The 23,985-nt window shown below is 40.1% G+C and overlaps 1 protein-coding gene across 1 annotated transcript; it reads left to right on the forward strand.

Moving 5' to 3' along the window:
• Window positions 1-7,140: 7,140 nt before the first annotated feature.
• Window positions 7,141-12,169, forward strand: LOC149811365 (uncharacterized). The gene is made up of 2 exons (XM_089993574.1): window positions 7,141-8,051; window positions 11,277-12,169. Exons 1-2 carry the CDS (start codon window positions 7,458-7,460, stop codon window positions 11,922-11,924), a joined length of 1,242 nt encoding a protein of 413 aa, XP_089849700.1. The 5' UTR covers window positions 7,141-7,457; the 3' UTR covers window positions 11,925-12,169.
• The last annotated feature ends 11,816 nt before the right edge of the window (window positions 12,170-23,985 follow it).

Here is a 23,985-nt window from a genome sequence, read left to right on the forward strand (position 1 = left end):
AGGTCCGAATAATGACTTACAGCCATTTTTCTCTCACCACGTGACAATCAATGTATATGTGTTTGGTGCACTCATGGAACACCGGGTTTGCTGCAATATGCATAGACGCTTGATTATCACAGAATATCGTGACCGATTGTGAGTGTTCAACGCATAAGTCACTTAGTAATAGTTTAAGTCATACAATCTCACACACAACTTTTGTCATGGCACAATACTCTGACTCGGCTGACGAACGGGAGATGGTAGCCTTCTTCTTTGTTTTCCAATAGATAGGAGAATGACCCAAAAATATGCAATACCCTGTTACAAAGCATCGCGTCTGGGGACAAGCTGCCCAATCTGAATCGCAAAATGTGCTAAGGTGAAGTGGATTATTGCTATGCAGCAATATTCCTTGTCCAGGTTGTGACTTCAAATATTGAACTACTCAGAGAGTGGCTTGTAAATGCGGGAGTCTTGATTGTTGCATGAATCGACTCAGGACATGTACTGCAAATTGGATGTCTGATCATGTAATACTCAAATATATCAATTGTTCGACTAACCAACAATAGTGAAGAGGATCATGAACCAGGTCCCCTTGTTCTGAACTCAATTCGTGTTTAGGAAATGAGACAAGTTTGTCACCAAGAAGGCCCATCTTAGTTATGATATCCAAGACATATTTCTGTTGGGACAAATAGATTTCTTTATCCGAACGAGCAACTTCAATGCCCAAAAAGTACTTAAGAACTCTCAAATCTTTCATGTGGAATAATCGTGAGAGATATAGTTTCAAATTATCAATTTCTCATGGACTATTACCAGCAATGTCAAGGTCATTCACATAGATTAAAACCACCAAAAAATACGACATTTATTATACATATAGAGTGAATGGTCTGCATGAGATTGCTTAAACCCAAAACTTTCAAGAGCATTAGAAAGTTTATGGTACCAATTTTGGGATGACTGCTTTATACCGTATATAGATTTTTATAACTTGCATACACGATTCCCCCCCTGTTGGGCATACCCCGGAGGAATCTCCATATAAACATCCTAATACAAGTCTCCATGTAGAAGCGTGTTTTGAATGTTCATCTGACAAAGTACCCAATTGCGAGCAGTCGCAATTACAAGTAAGGTTCTTACTGTGACCATCTTTGCAACCGGGGCAAAGGTCTCATTGTAGTCAAAGCCCTCTTGTTGTGAGTATCCTTTGGCGACCAATCGCGCCTTATATTGTTTGATTGACCTGTCAGACTTATGTTTTACTTTATACACCCACTTACAAGCGATAGGTTTTACATTATTCGATAAAGTGGTGATTGTTCAGGTATTATTTTCTTATAAAGCACGTATTTCAGAGTGCATAGCATCCTGCCAAACTTAATATTGAGCTGCTTCTTCAAAAGTAACAAGTTCATGAGTAGAAGCTATGAAGGCTAGAAAAGAAGAGTGTTTAATTGAATTTTTTTTTTAAAAGACATACATTGACAATAGAAACCGGGTACTTAACTTAAAACCTTGTGTTGAAGATATATTTGGACTTGGTGAAGAAATCAACAAGCAGTAGAAATCCTTTAATCAGGTATTGGGTTTTCTTGGTAGGGATGATCTTCTAAGATCACTTTTGATGGAAGATATGGGTTCTGTGCCATTGGGGCTCACGACTTCTTATTCAGGCTCTATAGAGGGATTTGGAGTTTCATGGGTTGGTATTTCAAGAACTGAATCCTGTAACAGGTGTGACATGATAACGATTCCTTGATCTTCAGCATGATCTATGGGCTTAGACAACACTGTTACATCCTCTGTTTCTTTAATGGATTTATAAGGAAATATATTTTCATGAAAAATCACATCTCTACTGGTAAAACTTTAATGATTTTCTAAATCATACACCTTATATGCCTTTTGTAAATCAGAATAGCTAAGCAAAACACAATGTCGGGCTCTCGAGTCAAATTTGCTTTTATTTTGGCCGTTGTCTATTACATAACACAATGAACCAAAGACACGTAAATGTTTATAACTAGGTTTTTTATTATACAATTTTTTAAAAGGTATTTTTTCCTCAAGTTTGGGTGTTGGTGTTCTATTAATAAGATAGACTGCGGCTAGAATATACTCACTCCAAAAATGTATTGGTAAATTCGATTAAAAATGGAGATCTCGGGCTACTTCAAGAAGATGACAATGTTTACGTTCAACTACCCCATTCTGTTGGAGAGTGTAAACACAACTATGTTGATGTATCACACCGTTATCTTTAAAGAATTCTTGGATCTCGTGTAAAAAGAATTCTGACCCATTATCAGAATGGATGGTCTTGATCTGTTTAAAGAATTGAGTTTTCACAAGTTTAAAAAAAACTTTTATATGAGAAAAGGTTTCATACTTGTGTAACATAAGAAAAACCCAAGTTGTTCTTGTAAAATCATCTATTATGCTTAAAAAATAATGTGTACCGAAAAAAGTGGACTTCGAATAGGGTTCCATATATCACAATGAATCATATCAAAATCACTTTTTGTTTTAATCTCACTCAAAAGAAACTTTAATCTAGTTTGTTTGGCTTTATGACATGTATCACAATAATGAGATTTATCAAAATCAAAGGCTAAATTCAACTTTAACTTTACTAATTTCATTCTTGAAAATGAAGGATGTTTGAATCGCCTATGCCATAATGCATAATTGATTTTTGTAGTGAGACAAGCTTGGATATTATCGTTTGGTCGTAGAAAGTACAACCCATTTCTTTCTTCACTTTGTCAAATCATCATCTCCGACTTCATGTCCTGAATAACATAAGAATTGGGATAAAAGGTTATTGAGCAATTCAAAGATTTAGCCAATTGACTTACTGATAGCAAATTCATTTTGAAGAAAGGAATACAGAGAACGTGATCCATATTAAACTGAGGAAGGAAAATTGAACCTTGATATGACACAAGAATATGTTTACCATTAGATAATGAAACATGTATATTGCATGGAACCAGATTATGGAAATCAAGAGTTTTGGTTTCCACATGTTGACTGGCACTAGAGTCGATTACCCAAACATGATTAGAGGAAATCGTGAGTGGAGAAGTCATACCTGCAAAGTTGACTGACACAGGCTGACTTTTTACAAGTGACAAGATTTTATGATACTCATCCATAGTGAATGCATAAACAATATTACTTAACCCATCACCCTTACTAGTAACATTATGCATATCTGTTGAAGTGAGCTGGAGATAATTGCAAAAAGATGCAACATTTGTGCTGGGTTTAAAATTCGGGTCATATAGTCGATGGCATGGAGGATAGCCTATCAGCTTAAAACACTTTTCTTTGAAGTGACTGACACCATTGCAATAATTACACATGGGTTGGTTTTGTCAGCTACCTCTTAATTTCTAAAATCGGGTTGTCGGTTCTCGTCTGACCCCATTTAATGGTTCTTGGCTGAAGTTGTTTTTGTAGGGTACGAGTAAGGCCGTACCTGTCTGACTATTGATCGACATCATGAACCTGGCTTCATGTTGTTTCTTTTCTTAAAGCACCAGGGCATATACCTTAGTCACATTGGGCAAGGGTTCGAGTAAGAGGATTTGCCCTCTTACTGCATTATATGAATCATTTAGTCCCATCAAGAATTGAATAACCCTTTCCTTTTGTAATTGATAAGAGAATATTTTCATTGAGCCACATTTGCACATTGGCACTTGGGAGTACAACTTTATTCGTCCTATATTGATTTTATTTTTGGTAAAATAAGTAGCAACTTACATGGTTTCATGTTGCAGGTGACAAATAGAGCTTTGAATCTGATAGATCCGTGGTGCCAGACTTTGAGTGTACCTTTCCTGTAGCTCTTTCCCCACCTTGTGAGCCGTGATGAAGTATATTACACTATTGACAATCTCTTTACTTACCAAATTCAAAATCCAAGATAATATCATATTATTACAGCGAACCCAAGATGGATGATTGACTAGATTCAATGATAGAGTCATCAATAAGACCAAGTTTATTTTTTGTACTAAGAGCCATCATCATGACTCTATTCCAAGTGCCATAGTTATCGTTGGTCAACTGTTGGGAGACCAAAACGTTGCTGGGGTTATCAGAGTGATGAATGAAGAAAGGACTAGAGGCCTCCTAACCCGATTTTGTCTTGGAAAGCATATCTTTCAAACTTCCTTCTTCATGCGCCATTGACATAAAGAGAAAAAAACTCAGTTCTGGTAATGCCGCTCCTTACGACAATGAGGCTTAAGCAACAAGAATAGCCAGCAATGCAAAAAACACTAATGCTAGAACCGGATAAGCCCGAATGCTCCCTGGTTGATAAAGAAGACCGAGCTCAACAAAGATTAGAGGCGATCGAACAAATAAAAAAACTTTTGAGAGCGACTGTAACCATCCAACCAACTGGATTAATAATGCAGTAAGCTGAACACAACAGAGATGTAGTACAAAAATGTCAGCACACAACAACTATACTCAGTGGGCTCGGATGCGCAAAAGGCGGCTTGTGGGTTGAGCAACAAGGAAAAAAAAGTGCAGACCGACAGGAGAATCACTAGAGAGGGAATCGATGCAGATTCCGCCAATGGTGTGTTGTGCTGTAGTGCTGTAGAACAGACGATGACTAGTGAGAGACGTCAGTGATCACAAAGGCTGATTTGCACATACGATTGAATTCACCGACAAGCTGAATTGTTTGCAGTGAGTTTGAGATTCAGGAAGTACTGTAAACTCATGGTGCAGGGACTATGCAACCAAGGCTCACCATATGACACCAAATATGTGTTATTGAAGATGAACAAGCAAGAATGAGCATGCTTCAAGGTCATAACTCTGATACCATGAGAAAACCACCTAATAGAGAAAATAAAGAATTGAAGGAAAAGCTATGTTTTCATTGATATGCATATATACACACGGTAGGTACATGTATTTATACAAGAGAAAACGTAAAATGCCTATATACAAAACTCTATTCTGAGATGACGATAATGATTATCGACTGGCTGGAACTTTCGATCTTATCTTCTGAAACTTTATTTTGGAACTCTAACATGACTAGAGTTCTGATAAATTAGGGTTATCATAAATTCAATTTTCTTAACACAATTAAATCTGAAATAACTAAAATTTGCAAAACCGCCATCTTGGATTCGACCCATTTGCATCCATAGACCAAAGGTAAGAGTGGATTGACACCACACACCGTAAGTGGGCTCCACTTTCCATGGCTTCCATGGTGCATATGAGGCCACTATCATTCATTGGTAGGGATGGTAGTGAACCGGGGAAAATGGAGCCCTGCCCAGCCTCACCCCATTTGGACCAGAGATGAAGGACATGAAATGGGGATGGAGGCAAAAATGGAGTTTAAAATCAAAACCCGTGTGAGAATGAAGGCGGGGATGGACTTACGATTTTTCTTGCCCCACTCCGTCCCCATCCCCGCCTTGCCCCATTCCCAATCCTTCTTTAGAGATGGCAATGGACCGAGGAAAATGTGGTTCCGCCCTTGCCTTGCCCTGTTTGGATCGAGGATGGAGGACACGAAACAGGATGGAGGTTAAGATCAAAACCCGTGTAAGGATGGAGGGCAAGATTTTGAGACGGGGTGGGTGTCGAGACCTTGTTCTCCCGGCCACAGGTCCAGTGCTATAAAGTTAAAAAGACATGTAAGTTGTAAAGTAAATCATGATGCATGCAAACTACAAGGATAAGAAGGAACAAAATTTTTCTAGCAATGAGCTGTCTGCCAGTAGGGAGAATAAAAAAATGCACTATAAGGACTGGAAATTACCTCTTACCATGCATTATTTGGTGCATTGGCCCGGTGCAAACCGACTCCCAACTTGGTCATGGCTCATGGGTCCACGACTCAAAGAAGATGATTGAGCCTGCTATGACCAATCTAGACTCAAAGCTTGATGTACCATTTGAGCACCTTGTTTTAACACTTTGACCTTATTTTGTGATTTTTTTCTTTTCAAACCTACCCTTGGGGACTCGAACGTAGCTCAAGGAAGGTCGGTGTTTGTGAATACGAGCTGTTGGAATAGGTTCGGAGGCTGATCAAGAAAGATTTGAGACCTTCTCTATCAAATGAATGGAGGAGTCAAATGTATTGGCTTTAATGAGAAAAAGATAAATGGGTTAAGACCCGGATTTGACCCAGATCTGAATCTATTTATTTATCCGGTTCTAACCCCGATATTATTTGTCCCAATTCAACTTGGGTTCACAGATGGATTATCCAGATCTAGTAATATGGGTCAGATTGAGTTTAGAATCGAGTTGGATCTCTGATCTATTTACACCCCTAATTAAGCAGCCCGATGATCCTGTACTTATTTTGCAGTGAAAACCAGGGGAAAACAACGCCCCATGATTTTTCTTTGCCCCATATTAGCTTAACCGGTGCAGGGATGAAGGGCAGAATTTTGAGATGGAGCGGGGGTGGAGCCCACTGCCATCGCTACGCCTAACCATAGACAACAAAACAAAAAACTCTTTTTTTAAGTAATTTTTAATTGTAAACACATTTTACCCATCTTGACATTTCTCCATATGGGTGTGGTGTTCATCTCGAAAAATGTTGAGATGAAGAGGTGCCACTGCTGCATAAAAATGACCTCTTTTTATATTATGATAAAGGATGCCTATAAATTTTTGCATCTTTCACCCCTCAAAAAAATTGTTTAATTTATCACAAGAAACACTCCATTGGTGTATCCCTGGTGGCACAACCGGACACTCGCTAACATGGACACATACGTTTATTATAATAATATTAATTTATATTTAGAAATACTTTTTTATTGATTGAATTTTCAAAAATTTCATAAAAAAAAAATTGAGCTTGCGAGTCGATCTCGTATCACCCATCCCCATATACACGTATCTTTGTGACATAGCCCATCCCCGATAAACCGGGTCCGACCGCCAACTCCCAATAAACCCGAAGCATCCTAACCCCCCAAACCAACTTGACCCGAACCAGAAAAAAAAACACCTGATGGAAGCAAACCTCAAAAGCTAAGGGTATATCCGTAAACTCACTTCGGTTCATCACCCCTTCTGTTTGCTGCATGCTTCTACAGAACAATGTGAATCGAAGAAAGAGAGAGAGAGAGAGTGGGAGCTCAGAGAAGTCTGGTCCAACACCAGATCTCAGAAAATCGCGACCAAGTTCCCAAAATCCCGACGGAAACTCGATCCGGAACTTCCCAATCCCCCGAAAAGTCCGAAAAAAGACTTCTCGGTCATTCCCGGCCACCTTCATTTATGAGGGGACCTCAGGAGCGTAAACCATGAACTCACCGCGACCCAGTTCCGAAGAACCTGCCCCGCCAAACGCGGTCCTGGATCGCGATCAAAGAAGCCTAACGGATATCCCTCAACCTACAAAACCCGCAAGCCAAACGTTGATCTTCTAGGGTTTCGTTCCCGAAATGGGTTCGGCGCAATCCAACCCCAAGCCCGAGGACGAAGACGACGACGACGACGAAGAAGAAGAAGAAGAAGAAGAAGAAGAAGGGATTCTCAGGAGAGAATCGCGTACGGGAAAGATCGAGCCGTTGGAGAAGAAGCTTCTAGAACAAGAGCCCGAGGTTCTTCCCTGCCATCCTTCGGCGTCCCCTCTCTCCCCACAATTGTCCGCCCTCGGCACGCCCTACCTGGGCCCCTCCATCAAGGTCTGGGATCCCTGCCACGTCCTCTCCCCGGCGCGCCTCCCGCCGGAAGGACAGGCGTACGCCGCCGTGCTCCGCCGATGCGATTCGGTCGACGACACCGCGGCGGCGATTGCGGCCGGGTTCAACGAGGACCTCAGGACGGAGGTCTTCCTGATCAGCCACGGCGAGTGCGGGGTCAGTGTCAGGCCGGATTTGGTCGGCGGGAGGTGGCCGTCGGCAGGGCTCACCGCCAACGGGAAGCGGCAGGCGAGGGTGCTCGCCGTGTTCCTCAATTCGCAGGGTGTCCGGTTCAGCGCCGTCTACTGCTCGCCGCTCGAGCGGGCCCGGCAGACCGCGGCGTCTGTTTGTCAGGTTTTCTCGATCATCTCCTTCGATTCGTGCAGATTTCAGCTTCTCCGTGTTTTTCCCTTTTGAGGGCAACTAATGATCCGCTATTTGATTTGATTAGGTTTGTTCAATTGAGAACTTTGGTGATTTTGTTTCAATCGATGCCGCGATGCGTCATTAGATTTGTTAAATTCTAGTTGTGATTGCATGGCTTTCAGTCTGATGGTGATCGTCATTTTTTGAAATTGGCGTTTAAGATTTGGATTATGGTTGACGTGATATTTGATTGATATTGCTCTGCATTGTATGAATTTGGTATATGGGCATTTATTTTGATCGAAGAATTGAAATGCCGGTGATTGATTTTGTTTGAAAAGAAAAAAGGTTTTGTTGGTATCTTTGCGGTTCAGTGATTGAATCTGATGTCACCGGTTGTGTAGAGCTTATTGAAAGGGGCGAATTCAGTACTGAATTTCCTTGAGGTTTGATTAGCACCATCCGTGCAAAACTCAAGTTGGAGATTTGTTGAGCCAGATAGCTAAGAATTTTGGTTGGGAGATTGGTTGCTAGCCAAGACATTTAGATGGGAGACTTGTTTCTTAAAGATACTATTTTTTTCCTGTCATTAGACATTGTCAACTATGTGAGACTTTTCAGGCCCACATATGCTAATTGGGATTGAGGGTGTCATGGCAAGGTTAGAAAAATTCGCCAGTTTTAGCATTGGTGACGCTCAACCGACAGGGAGTCTAGGTCTGGTCATTTTCTGTTTTCGATTTATGGTAAGGGCCGATATAGAATCTGATGGGTGTTAAGGTTGCAAATAACGTTTATCTAGTTTGAATTTTTTCCCTCTAATGTATTGTGCTACTGCTTCATAAAAGTCTAGTAGCTAATATGTGGCAGAGAAAGACTTGTAGCCACTCTGCAAAACATGCTCTTTATCATAAAATGATTGAATGACTTGGAAGTCACTTGCGCTCCTGGTTAGAAACCTGCTCACCTACCTAAAGGCATCCTAAAGCGGGTTCTTTGAATTGCAAACCACATTATTTATGGAAGGAACTGATCCATTTGCAAGTCACAGTATTGTGGTTAACTCGCCAAGTCCTGTGTGATTGCAAGCATTAACAACTAAAATGAAGATGATTTTTAGAGCTCAAATTCCCACTTATAACACCTGCTTGATATTGAATTCCAAGCATCGCCTTGCATCTGGCAGAACCACTTGAACTCCTCTTCTTTGGAATGTTGGAAAATTTTAATAATGCTATTTTCATGCCCTCCAAGTTGATTGCAGTATTTAATTTGAATTTTTATTTCTATTTATTTTTTAAATCGAGGAGACCTATTCCTGGTCCTTTTGTTGCTTCTTTAAATGCACATGGATGTAAACATTCTGGTTGCCAATTGGCTGCTTTTTCTTCTTTAAATTTCTCGTGTTTTGCTTTTGTTGATCCCTGGATCTAGTTCGTGTTGTATTTTTTGTGAAAAAGAAAACTAACATTTACTAAATTGTCCTACTTCAATGATTTTTTATTCCTTGGCACATACACTGTAACATGTGGAGTGGACTTGTTGCTATGTGCTTTATATACCCTCTTTCTGGAGAAGCATATAGCTGTTGGTTATTCTGTGCAGGTGTGCCATTACCAAGCAATTGTGCTTTGAAATATGTGCTTGAAAATGTTTTATCAACATAATGTCTTGATCTTGTTTGTGCATGACAGAGCTATAACTTTATCCTTGGTGCCCTGCATGGTAAGTGATCTCCTAACTAGCCTGTTTGTGAAGCATTGTGTCAGTTGACTAAATTCTAGATCCAGGACATTCCCAAGTCCTAACATTTAAATCACCCGTTATCAATGGTTTCTGTCCTTTAGTCTGTTCAGGAAGAAAAAAAAGCTGCATGATATTTTTTCTCTTGTTTGTATTATTCCAAGTTCTGTTCTGGGCTCATAGGAATTTCAAGATGGAAATCTGAGAAGCACAGAATAAGCTTCAGGCATAAACTTTTCCTTATGCAGATGTATAGAATATTAACTGGGAGGCGACGGATGTCTAGTTTCTCTCTAGATTTGTTCCTAATATGCTAGTCTATAAGTGCAAAATTTTGAACACATACATGCACACATGCATTCAAACATCGTGTGTGTGACCTATTCAATATGACACAGCAAGATTCTGAATACATCACATGATTCGCCTATCATACTTGCATGTTCTTTGATGCAGTAGTTTCATAGTGCATACAGTTCTTTTTTCCTCTTTCAAAAGCTTCCTGAAACAGTTATCGGTGCTGTGAAACGTGGAATATCTTAAAATCTACACATGCACAGAGACACCTATGAAAGTAAACCTACTTTTCCTACTCATATTACTAGTGTTTGTATAGAAAGGCAGTCCTGAGACACATAACTAGCCATTTCAATGTAATAGTTGCCAATTGATCCAAGTTTAGCTGTTCATTTAATAGGGCATACATGCCAAATGGTTACAGTACAGGTGCTTTCAAGTTATGATTATGAGCTAGTGGAAGCAACCCTAGTTTTCCTACTCATATTACTAGTGTTTGTATGGAAAGGCAAGTCCTGTGACACATAATTAGTCATTTCGATGTCATAGTTGCCAATTGATTCAAGTTTAGCTGTTCTTTTAATAAGGCATACATGCCAAATGGTTACAGGTGTTTTCAAGTTATGATTATGAGTTAGTGGATTGGGTAGAGTTAATGGGTATCTATCCTTTTGGGTTTAGGGAGCATCATAGTCTGTTATCAAGAATAGGTTTATGAAGAGTTAGATTTAGAAATCAAATACCTGTGATATTCTACTGATATTCAGTGGAATACCGGTGTTGATATGGTTAAATTGGAGTTTCCTTCTGACAGTGCAATGGAGATTCTACAGATTCAATGAAGTGGAGATCTGTAGCTGGAGTATCTTGAACCCTATTGTTTGGGGGAATGCTAGTGATGGTGGCCTTTGCACCAGTTTATATGGTTCCTTGTTATGAACGACATGCAGAATTTTTCTGGCATACTCAAATTTTGTCAACACCAGCAAGGAATCAGTTTGACAATTTGTTTCAGCGTTCATTTGCTGATATTTTCATCCATTCTGTCTTGGTTCACCTTTTTATGTTTGGCATCAACATTCGGTTATCTAAGTCTGTTCATCTATTGATTTTCCAGTTTATTGGACTCCTCAACTTCAAGTGAATCAACAGAAAATATTTCAAAATTTGCAGGAACTGCGCTTTTCAGAGGATCAAATTCAATCCTCTGATGCTCTGGCCGAGATGAGCCACGGTCAGTGGGAAGGTTGCCCCCGTTCTGAAATATATACTCCTGACATGGTAAACCTGATTGAGAGATTGCAGCCTGATTTCTCTCCACCATTTGGAGAATCCCTTAGGCATGTAGAGTTTCGGATGATTGAATTCCTCAATAATACAGTTATTAGAACATTGCATAAGCCTAGTTCAGATTATTCCAGCCAAAACTCACATATGCAAGCCCACCCTCATGAAAGGGATGGCCCTTCTGCTCTTCAGTGGGAACTCTTTCACAGGCACAGGCAATCTTTACGGAAGAAGTCTTCCGGTAAGAGCAGGCTGCAGTATGTGACAATGGGGGACAATGAAACAGACGATGATTCTCCTCGAGATGTCAACATCAGGCAAGTTCATGATGCAGATGTAAAGGCCATCTGTGTAGGTGTGTTCACCCATGCATTACCAATAAAGTGTGTGCTCACAGGTCTGCTTGGGTGCAGTCCATTAATGGCTCAGAAAATTTGTATAGATGATTCTTCAACAACAGTTTTGGAGCATTCATTGAGAACAGGTTGGCAGATAAGAAGGTGGAATGACACTTCGCATCTCAGGCTTCTCTAGTCTGGAGAAAGGGATCCCCAGCCTCTGCTGCTTTCTTGTATTCTCTGTTTCTCTGTTGTGAGAATTGTGTTTTGTCATTGCCCAACAGGTGTGCCGATCTTGTAACATGAGTCTTATTTATGTTTGGGTGTCTCCGTGATTGTTTTGGGTCGTTGATAAAACCTGTGATCCAATGGGAGCTCAAGATTCAAATGTAGTCTTTGAGTTTGATTGGAATCAAAATTAAGAGGTTCTTGATTGCTTTCTGTGAGCTTCTTCTTTAGGGCTGTCATTGATGCCAACAAACGATGTGATCAAGCTTTTCCATTCCATGCTAGTAAGGCCTAAGTTTACTGTCCTGTGGTGCACAATGCACAACCCTGAAGCAAAATATGTGCTGCTTGTTTATCAGAACAGATTGTACAGATTCCTTGCAATGCATTGGTATTCAGCTTGATTATGGATGCAGTGTCTTTGAGCATCTGTAGCAACAATTCTGTGAATGGTCTGTGCTGCCATAGGTAGGGCTGTCAATGGGGGTACCCGACCTGAAGCGAGACCTGATGTGAACCCAAATTCAAGCATAAAAAATGCCAACCTTAATAATATTTGCACTGGACCTGAGCTCGACCCATGCAATATGTGAGCTGGGTTTGGGTTATGATTTTTGTTGGGTACCTGACCCCACTTGGCTCTTTTTGCCCGGTATGCGACTTGAAGATATATATAGGAAAAGTGGTAGTTGCATGATCACTTTTCAGCATGACCAAAATGAACTCGCACTTAGCGTCCATCGTGTGATCGACGCTCTGCACGCAGTTCTGCCAACCGATACCTTTAGCAGTGACTTTTGTTGCCGCTAAAAGTCTTAGCACGGAAACCCTTTCGCGTCCATTGCGTGCTTGATGGACGCTCAGTGAAAGTTCGTTTTGGTCATGTTCAAAAGTGATCATGCACCTCTCTCTCTCTCTCTATATATATATATATATATATATATTTATATAAAGTAAACTTTTGAAATTATACGAATTTGGGTTTGAGATTTCATTTTTGTGACCTGAATGATATATATGTTCTAAGTATAATTGGCTCTGCAATTTTTTTTTTGTTTCGCATTTAAGGTCAATATGATGAAATTATATTAAAATATCTCTTATTTTTGTTCAAAAATTTACTGAAAAATTATGAGTCTTACATCATTACCTTCTTAAAAGAATTTTTATCCTCAAAATTTTATTGTGAGTACTACGTCAATAGCTTAGGACATTAGATTTGAGCTTCGAGATGATCGTCAATCTAAACACTTATTCTGGACGGTTCATGATTTTTTCTGATTGCTTTCTACTAAATACAACTTCTACCTATCAAGGGTATTCGAGTTCTTCGATAAGGTCGTCATTTGTGAGTTGTAATACTCAAACTTGAACTCAACACTTTGGTATTTGGGTGAAGTCGGATTCCCGACCCTTTGACAGCCCTAACCATAGGTATCTTGTTTTTAGCCTGTGTTTGCTTTTGTTGAGCGGATCTTGTTGTAGCCTTTGCTTACTTTTGCTCACATGATCGGTTCAGCAGGGGTAGCTGGAGCAGCTAGATCTGTGGGCTTGATCCTACCAGCCATAGCCTTTGAGATGGATGTGAATGGGAATATTATTGCAGCGAATCAGTAATCTTCCGAGCCCAAGAGGCCCAGTTGAAGGCTGGGAAAGGGCTAGTCTGCACTCATGAATCCTAGCCTGATGCAGCAGAAAATGTGTGAAATGTATACCAGCTGCCTTGGTTTGGCCTAGAAGCTGGGAAAACTAGAGTAAAATTTCAGACAGTTTTCCATGTATCAATGATTCTCACATTTGATAGTTTGAAGTTTTCATAGGAAACTTTTTACCAGTACATGAAGGGACCATTTGTTTCATGGGAAACTGCGGAGTTCAAATCATTATGCTGAGAAAGTGTCATGAAGGCTGGGAAATAGCTTGGCCTCACTCACAAACCCTAGCTGGATGTGGCAGAAAACACGCCAAATGTAAACCAGCTGTCTTGATTTGACTTAGAAGCTGGGAAAACTAGAAGAAAGTTTCAAACAGTTTTCTGTTGATAAATGATCGGCATGTTTTGCTAATTTGGAACTTTCTTAGGAAACTTTTTTCCAGTAAATGAAGGATTTGTTTGTTTCATGCAATTTTCACAGGAAATTGCTGAGCTGGGATCAAGCCATTATGTTGGGAAAATGTTATACTGCCATAACAGGGCCCAGTTTTTCCAACTGTCTGCCACTTTTTATTCATGTCTCCCCCATATGAAAGCATCCTCATGGAAGGCTGAGCTGGCAGGATTTTTTAGACCTCCCTGTCATTTCTCATGAAAGACTCTTCCCTTCCATGAGAATGAAACCAGTGAAGGGATGTCAATGGGTCAGATATTATCCAACATTCAACCTGAATCCAAAGGATTCAGGTTCCCATTAATAATTGGATCTGGACTTGATATCAGATTTTGCATATGAATCTGAGTTCGAGTCCGACTAAGATCCAAATTCGAATACATGTAACATGTCGGATTTTAAGTTAGTCAGATCCAAATTCGGTTTTGGCTTGCATCTGACTCCAAATCTGAATATGAAATTGATTAGGTAGGACTCGGTATTGCCTAGATTGACCTGAGTCCAACCCATTTACATCCCTAAACAAAAAGGCCCCAACAGTTTCATAACGCCTGGGAGCCCATCCCTGGTATTAGTCTTTACTAATACTTTCAATAATACATGTATTTTATATTAAATACCCAAAATATATTTTTGTCAATTAAACAATAAAAAATTCATTTCCTTGTCTTAGTTTTAAAAAAGTGGTGCAAGTGTCTAATATTTCTATCGAGGTCCCATCCATGTTTGTGTCCCATGAAACACCTTTCCCATGGGAAAGAGTTTCCAGAGGAAGCACTGAGCACTGCATGAAGACACGGTCATATTTTTGCCGACCTTTTGTTTCAGGCAGGAGCGAAAGGGAGTCATTTTCATGTGAAAATGGCTTTCTTTCTCAAGAATCAAATGGGCCCTTGCATTGGGGACTCAATATAAGAGTTAGTGATGCAAGAACAGAGCAGAAGACTCGGGTTCATAAAAATCTATTTGGATCCAATTCATAGTTTGGATTTTATCATTTTGATCTTTTATACTTGAATTATTTTGCGTTCTGATTCATTTATAATGGATATTGAATTCATCTAATATTCAGGTTTCATTAGATTAGGGTAAGTTTGTTATTATATTTAATAGTTTATTTAAATTAGAATTAAAGAATATCATCTATTTATAGATGAAGGATCTCTATAAATGGTAGAGTTGATTTTTGCTAATATTGATTTGAGTCATCTTTTTCTTTAATACAATATTTTATTATTGAGTTTCCATTGTTCCTGCTTTCATAGTGTAAAGTAGAGCTTTTTTTTTTCACGAATCGAGAATTCAATTTGCATCAGTGAGCCACATCATATTAGACCAACATAAATTATTATCCCTCCAAACTGATTTAGACTCGAACCAAGTCCAACACAGCTCATTGAAGATTAGATCGATTTATACCTGACTCAACATATCATATGGATCTAACCTTTAACGCCCCAAAATTTTGAACTTAGTAAAATTTTTAGAAGAACTTAAAAGAGACTGAAATTTTCTCTTTTCCAAAGTTTTGACTTAGTGGATCAACGGAAAGCACTTTTTAAAATAACATGTAGGCAAACCTTGGGTACATTACTGCTGACAAACTTACTTCAACGAATCAACCATTAAAACTATGAGTATAGAAAGAAACTTCAGTTTATACAAAAAGGGGATTTTCCACGGAAACCCGTGTACAAAACATTAAGCCCAAAGGGACATGACCAGGATGCGAGAACTAGAAGAAACAGTGATTTCCCAAAGCCATCATGCAATCACATCATCATCTGTCACTCAACTCTAATCATCACTTGCGCCCATAAAATGGGTCAGATTTATAAAATACTGGTAAGTGCAAAAGTATAGCATAAAAAAAACAATACTAACACATGCTTGATTTCATACATGATTTGCATACAAGATTCTATACATGATAAGTAGTTTAAAATAAATGAAATAATTAAAATAACTATGTTTCAATATTAACTGTCCTGAGGTTACGCAAAGGAGAAACGTAGAAACAACTGAGTTTTTCTTGAGGGTCTATCATTCTTTGTATTTTGATAACTCGGAGAACTAATTGAGTCCGCTCCTAAATGGATGGTCGGTGACCGAGATAAAATTTCCCAAAAGCATTCATGGCAAAGGATGCAACCAACTTCTGCAGAATTGCAGAGGGTCTATCACATAGGATAATATTCGATAGCCCCATCTCCAAACTTCGATGATTGAAAACACCGAGTCAATTGCTACTCGAGGAGCGTAGTTGCTAACAACCTGTTCATCAGAGTTTTTGTACCATCTCATCCTCTCCCTTGACGAAACCAAGGAGGCGAATAGGTGCGTCAGGTTCTATTTTAAGTGACAACCTATTCTACATGCTCTGGTTCGTTGAACTCATTCGAGCATCTTGTCTGTGAAGGTGATTATCACTGTTTACGTGATTACCACTTTTATATTATTATGCAGTTTGCAGTTTATGAAATCGCCATGAATCTCTCATCCAATTATCATAGTATCAACATGCAGTACACATGTCTAGTGATACTGTTTACAATAAAAGGGATGTTGTTTTTTCAGAAAAAATCCCCAACCTTAGCCATTTTTAATTTTTTTACAAGAAATCCCTATTTCTTTAAGATATTGTCGCACATGCGCAAAATGCACGTCTTTTAAAAAGGACAACCCTGATATAGGGTTAGAGAGAGCACGCAAACTGCATACCTTACGAATATGTACGTACAATACATATATCACAATAGTGCATGCCTGTGCACATTAGAGCACGACAGCAATGCATAAAGCATGACCTGATGAGTGAAACCATATCTCGAGCGAAAATAATGCGTAAGTAGTGCATAAGGTATAAAACTATACCTCGGCTAAATAAATGTATAAGCAGTGCATGAGGTACGAAACCTAACTCAACTAAATAAATGCGTAAGCAATGCACAAGGTACGAAACCGTACCTCGACCAAATAAATGTGTAAGCAGAAGTCTGTGCACAAAAAAGCGTGACAGCAAAGTAAATAATATAAATCAATGCTCGATGTGTGAAATCACATCGAGCTAAATAAATGCGTAAGCAAAAGCTTGTGTACATAAAAACGTAACAACAAAGTAAATGACATAAAATAATGCTCGATATGTGAAACCATATATCGAGATAAATAAATGCGTAAACAGAAGTTGTACACGTAAAAATGTGATGGCAAAGTAAATGACATAAAGCAATGCTCAATATGTGAAACTACATATCGAGCTAAATAAATGCGTAAGTAGAAGTCTGTGCACGTAAAAACGCGGTGGCAAAGTAAATGACATAAAGAAAAAAGGACAAGGACCACAAGACTGCATCCTTGAGTTAAAAGTGTGTGTGTGTGTATATATATATATATATATATATATATATATATATATATATATATATATATATTATAAGTTTTAGCATTGTCCTTTCTTTGTTTTTCGTTCAACCTTCTCCTACTTTGGACAATCTCGGTCTTGCTGACGGTTCCAGGTGTAGATGATAAGTGGTGCGTGGAGTCCGTTGCACTGACAAAGTGTGCTAAATGGTTCATCGTACTGTGAAAAAAAGCAATCACGTGTTAGCGTTGTGTTTGGGTCACAAAGGACGATACCCGACCCAGGCTCAAGTCTTTTGATTATGCGGGGTGAGCCGAGTTGGGATCAGCGAGGATCGAGCTCACTCAGGTGAGTGAGTCGATTAGGCCCCAAATGAGTCAGACTCGGTTGGACCCCCAACCGAGCCGGGCTCGGTTTGGCAAAAAGGAAAGCAGGGGAAACAGGAGGAGGAGGCAGGGGCTTTGCCCTTGCCTATTGAAAAAATCAGAAGGAGGAAGGGGCATCGCCCACGCCTGCAAATCAAAAAAAAATCAAGTAGGGAGGGGCGGTGCCCCTCTCCTGCTAAACGAAAACAAAGAGAGAGAGCAGGGAGGGGCGACGCCCCTCCCTGCTAAACAAAAACAGAGAGAGAGAGAGAGAGAGAGAGAAGGGAGAGGTGGCACCCCTCCGCTGCTAAATGAGAATAGAGAGATAGAGAAAAGGGAGGGGAAGTCGTACCTGAGGAGGGTCATTCTCGTTGAAGGGGGGCTCCAGCTCCGGTGAGAGGGAGAACCTTAGATAAGGGGGATGGTGCACAGGGGACAAGAGGGGAGGTGCAGGGAGGGGGTAGCACAGAGAGAGGGGGAAAAGGTCAAGGAGAGAGAGAGAGAGGTTTTCTGTGTATAAAAGGAGAACCCTGACCCCCCCCCCCCCCCCCATGTTTAAATAGAAAACAAGGGGGCTTCGTTCAAATTCAGATCCAACCTGGATCCAAAGATTTTTTTTTAAGGTTGGGATTTACATCCTGTTCCCCTTAAATTAATTTTGTCCATGAAATTTGTACATAAGTTACAACTTCAAATATAAGTCAGGGTATTTTTCTCTAATGTCGATCTGAGGCTCCCAAGTGCATTCTTCGATTCCATGATGCTGCCAATGAACCTTGATGAGAGAAATAGTCTTCGATCTTATAACTTGATCTCGCCTATCCATAATCTCTGCAGGTCTCTCTTTAAAGGATAAGTCTCTTTAAATGTCCACATCATCGTAGTGAATGATGTGTGATGGTCGTGAACGTATCTCCTTAGCATAGATACGTGGAAGACGTTGTGAATTTGAGCATACTGAGGAGGTAGTACCACCCAATATGTTGCATCACTGATCTGGTTCAAGATCTTGAAAGGTTCGACGTATCTAAGACTTAACTTTCCCTTTTTCCAAAAGAAAAAGTACTTTTGGTCGGCACTACTTTGACAAAGATCCGATCCTTGATTGCAAAAATGAGTTCTCGACACCACCGATTAATATAACTCTTCTATGGACTCTGAGCAGTTCGAAGTCATTCTCGTATTAATTGGACTTGTTGAGTATAGTGTTGTAGTACTATGGATGAGTCCAACTTTCTTTCACCAACCTCATCTCAGTGGACAAACGAACGTCAAGGTCGCCCATACAATATTTCGTACGGGGTCATTCCAATGCTAGCATGATAATTGTTATTATACGCAAACTCTGCAAGATTGGTATGAGAATCTCATTCTCTCTTTCAGTCCATCATGCATGCTTGTAGCATGTCCTCCAGAGTTTGAATTATATGTTTAGACTGTCTATCGATTTGGGGTAGAAGGTGGTACTAAACTTTAACTTCGTGCCCAAAGCTGACTGAAGTTGTCTCCAGAATCTTGAAGTGAACCTCAGGTCGCGATCGAAAATGATTGAGACTGAAACTTCATGCAACCATACAATTTTCCTAACATAAAGGTTTGACAGGCTATCTAGGGATTAGTTGATGCGAATCAGTAAGAAATGAACAGACTTGGTGAGTCTATTAACGATCACCCAAATCCCATCATGTCGCCTTCTAGTTCTGGGCAGTTCCACGATAAAATTCATAGTAATTTTCTTACACTTCCATTGTGGGATCACCAGTCGCTGCATCACTCCGCCAAGCCTTTGGTGTTCGATTTTTATCAAACATTTTGAGATGTATAAGGACGCATCTCACTTCATATTGTTCCACCAAAAACTCTATTGCAGGTCCTTGAACATCTTCGTGCTCCCTGGGTGTATGGTGTACTTAGATTTATGAGTCTCGACTAAAAATTTTCTCTCAACTTAGAGTCATTGGAAACCCATAGGCGATCCTTCAACCATATGCTTCCTTCCTCCTTGAGACAAAAGAAGGTATCGTCCTGCTGAGCTTGGGCTTTCAGCTTTTCGTAACTAACATTGTTCTTCTGCTCGATTATAATTCTCGCAAGCAGTTCTGGTTGAACCACCAGGTCTGACAATTTGATAGAACCTAGTATGTTCGCAAAGGGTTCCCATGAGATCAAATCTTCTACCAACTTCTATCCTGCGTACAGAAGGTTAACAAAAATTCTGGAGGTCATTCGGCTGAGGGCATCGACTACCACATTTGCCTTTCCTGGGTGGTAAGAGAGGATAAAGTCGTAATCCTTTAAGAATTTCAGCCAACATCGTTGCCTCATATTTACTTCTTTCTAAGAGAACAAATACTTGAGGCTCTTGTGATCGATCAAAGCTTATAATTATTCCACATACAAGTAGTGTCACCAGATCTTCAAAGCGAACACCATCGCAGCTAGATCTAAGACATTGAATAATTCTTCTCATGAATCTTAAGTTGGTGTGAAGCATAAGTGATCACTCTTCTGTTCTGTATCATGACACAATCTAAACATGTCCCAGAGGCATTAGTATAGATGACAAAATCACCATGTTTTGAAGGTAAGGCTATAATAGGAGTGGTGGTGAGACGTTCTGTCAGCATCTGAAAACTACTCTCGCATTTATCATTCTATTCGAAATTAGCTTTTTTTCTTCAACATAAGTAGTGCGATTTTTGAAAAAGTCTTGGATAAACCTCCCATAGTATCCAACTTGGTCGAGGAAGCTTATGATATCATGTACATTCTTCGTTTGCTGCCAATTCAGTATTGTGTCCACCTTAGTAGGATCCACATACACTCCTTTCTTGAAAACAACATGCCCTAAAAATATGACTTCCTCGAGCCAAAACTTACATTTAGAAAACTTGGCGAACAAGCGTTGCTTTCACAAAGTTTTCAAAACTATGTTTAAATGCTCATGGTGTTCCTCCTGACTTTCAGAATACAACAGGATGTCATCGATGAACACGATCACGAAGGTGTCTAAATATGTCTTGAACAACCTATTCATTAGGTCCATGAAGGCTGCAGGTGCATTGGTAAGACCAAAAGGAATGACGGTAAACTCGTAGTGCCTATATCTAGTCTGAAAGGTCATCCTTGAGATGCCATCTCCCTTAATTTTTTGCTGATGGTACCCAGATCTAAGGTCAATCTTCGAAAAGATTTTGACTTTCTGCAACTGATCGAACATATCTTCGATGTGAGGTAACAAGTACTTATTCTTTATTGCATCTTGGTTAAGCAACAAGTAATCTATGCACAATCGCAATGATCCATCATTTTTCACAAACAATATTGGTGCTCCCCAAGGTGAAACGTTGTGATGAATAAATCCTTGGTTCATAAGCTCTTATAACTGTTTCTTGAGTTCCTCAAGCTCAGCTGGCGTTATCCAGTATGGTGCCTTAGAGATCGACACGATGTCAAGTAATAACTCGATGTTGAATTCTACCTCACGAAGCAAATGCAGTCAGGGCAGCTCTTTCGAAAATACATCATAAAACTCCCGGACCACCTCCAGATCTCTGATAGAAACAATCACAGGCTCCGACTGGATGACACTGACAAAGAAGACAATGCACCCCTTCTGTAAATAATTTTGCGCTTTTAACAATGATATCATCTGACCCATAAGAACAGACTTTACAAGCTTGAACTCCACCCTAGGAACACCTGGTGGAGACAACACAACATTTCCATCACGGCAAAAAACCTTGGTGTGATACTTGTGTAACCAATCCATACCGAGCATGATGTCAAATTTTGTCATATCAAGTAGGATCACACAGGCAGGCAGATGCTGGTCTGCCAAAACTATATTCAGGTCTGGTACGTAGGTTGTACAAACTGTGTTCCTCCTGATTAGGTTATATAAGTCAAAAATATTGTTTAAGGGTTTTACATGTATTTGTAATTGATTTACAAATATAACAGCTATAAAAGAATGCACGACACCATAATCAAACAATATAAGAGTCGCTTGGCCAGTGATGAGAATGGTACCTTGCATGAGTTCTCCTTTGGTCAGTTGCTCGACTGTAGCGGCATAAACATGACTTGTTGCTCTTTTATGACTATTGTCTGGCTGCTGCTGCTAGGTAGGTCGAGGGGGCTGAGGCACTCTGCCATTTCGCTTGAGGTTGTCTCCTTCTTTCTTGTGGCAAACTCGTATATAGTGGCTCATCTTGCCATAGTATATGCAACTTCCTGTCTTGCGATGGCAAGCTTACCCTCCAAGTGAGCGTCTTTATTTGGGGCAGACATCATGAGACTGCTATCGGGGTTGAGGACTACCCTACGGCCATTGCCTCTTGGTCGGAGGAATGTGTTTCTTCCCTCCGACATTCCTCCTGTGGAAGGGTGGCCGCCTGAAGGAGACTTCTTCAGTTCGCCACTCGCTCTAGTGGGTTTCTTGTACTGAGCGTTCTTAGAACGCTCACAGGCATCACTCAGAAGGATGGTTGTCGCAACAACTATTAAAAAAGTTGAGAGCATACTAGTCAGGACTCTGTGTTAGAGTCTTTCTTTCATCCTTCGAACGAACTTTTCAGCCCATTCACGATCATCCTCAAATAGGTTGGAACAGTAATACTCTATATTTTAAAATTTGGTGATATAGTCCACCAAATTCAAGCTGCCTTATCATAGCTTCAAAAACTCCACCTTCTTCTTGTCCCTGCCATTAGGGGGGAAATAGTTCCCTAAAAAAGCCCTCCTAAAGGATTCTCAGGGGATCATTGTTGCACCTGAAAACTGGACACCCCAAGCTGAATCCCACCATTTATAGGAATTGTCCTTCAGTTGATATGTCCTGAATAACGTTTTCTTGCCTTCAGATACTGATAACACTTGGAATGCTCGCTTGGTCTCTTCGATGCAATTCTCAGCCATGTAGGGATTGGACTTGCCAGCGAAGGTCGAGGGATCAAGCTACAGGAATTTCTTATACGTCACAGTCATATGATGGCTTGCCTCAACAAAAGGTACTTGATTCCACTGCGTGCTGACCTGACTCTGAATTACCTTAGCCAGAGTACTGAGGGAGTCCATAATGAATCACCATTGTTCTGACCATTCATTCGTTGAATCATCATTTGTGCTTTGCGCTATCCTTTATATAACAAAGGATGCAAAAATAAGAATTCAAGGAACTCAAAAGAACGAAGTCAAAAGAGATTCATATGTATATATATAGCATGAGTAGCTTATAAAAACCCAACAATGCTGGTTGATAAAGTTGAAAAGGAAAACTAGCCGCAACTACGAAAAAGAGTTCGCAAACTCTCAAGAAAAATTACAAGACCATGTCCCCCATCAGGGACAGCTAGTGAACTATCTAAGATACTCCCTCTTGTTGCCAGTGCGCCTAAACATGCGCGAAGGAGGGTGGTGTACATCCTTGTTTGAGACTCCTTGACCGTGGAGGGGTATTGTTGGCATGTAGCGGGGCGAGAAAAGTGAATATAGTGATAGGCCTTGACTAGGATCAGACCACTAAAGACTCGCTAATACATGCACACAAACACTCCAACACACTTACTGCTAGTCGCAAGTAAAACTCTTTACTATTTCGCACGCAGACGATGAGTGAATCGACACTCATAGGCGCACTATTTTTGTTGCACACAACAGGATATTGTTTACAATAGGAGATCGGGCGCACAGGAACTACACCTCGATATAATGAATCGGCTCAACTCACTCACAGCAGGTGCTCAGTCTGGAAGCTCACGAGCATTCTATCTTCTACAATCTACAGTATTCAACAATGAAGAAACATCAAACAGAAGATATTGAATCAACTAAGCTAATGCACTTAGCTTGAATTAATGTTTCAGTGATCGAGCTCAGCTCAATTCACTGGATGCTTTTGGACAAGTCCATAATGGAAGTCTCCAGCTAGGGTGATCCTCTGTATACATTCAGTCGTCTATTCTTGCAATTAGACGATCTTAATCAAGCTCTCACTATCAAAAATTGAGCTATTGTAAATGCACTTAGCTTGAAACTGAGAGTCAGTTTTGAGAGCAAGAGCTCTGTCACACTGGAGGCTAGATCGATTGCTATCAGAAAACACCAGCCGCTTGCCGGAATCCATTTTGATGATCCTATTGAGTTCACTTGAACGACGATCCAAACTTGCAGGTGTACAGGAATTCCTTA

The sequence above is a fragment of the Nuphar pumila genome, chromosome 17 (assembly GCF_984573655.1).
Source record: "Nuphar pumila chromosome 17, dmNupPumi1.hap1.1, whole genome shotgun sequence".
NCBI classification, from domain to species: domain Eukaryota; kingdom Viridiplantae; phylum Streptophyta; class Magnoliopsida; order Nymphaeales; family Nymphaeaceae; genus Nuphar; species Nuphar pumila.

Excerpts from the sequence above, each read along its gene's own strand:
- LOC149811365 (XM_089993574.1), top strand. The coding sequence starts at position 7,458 with ATGGGTTCGGCGCAATCCAACCCCAAGCCCGAGGACGAAGACGACGAC. Across the intron at positions 8,052-11,276 it reads CCGCGGCGTCTGTTTGTCAG|GAACTGCGCTTTTCAGAGGA; the intron begins GTTTTCTCGATC and ends CAAAATTTGCAG.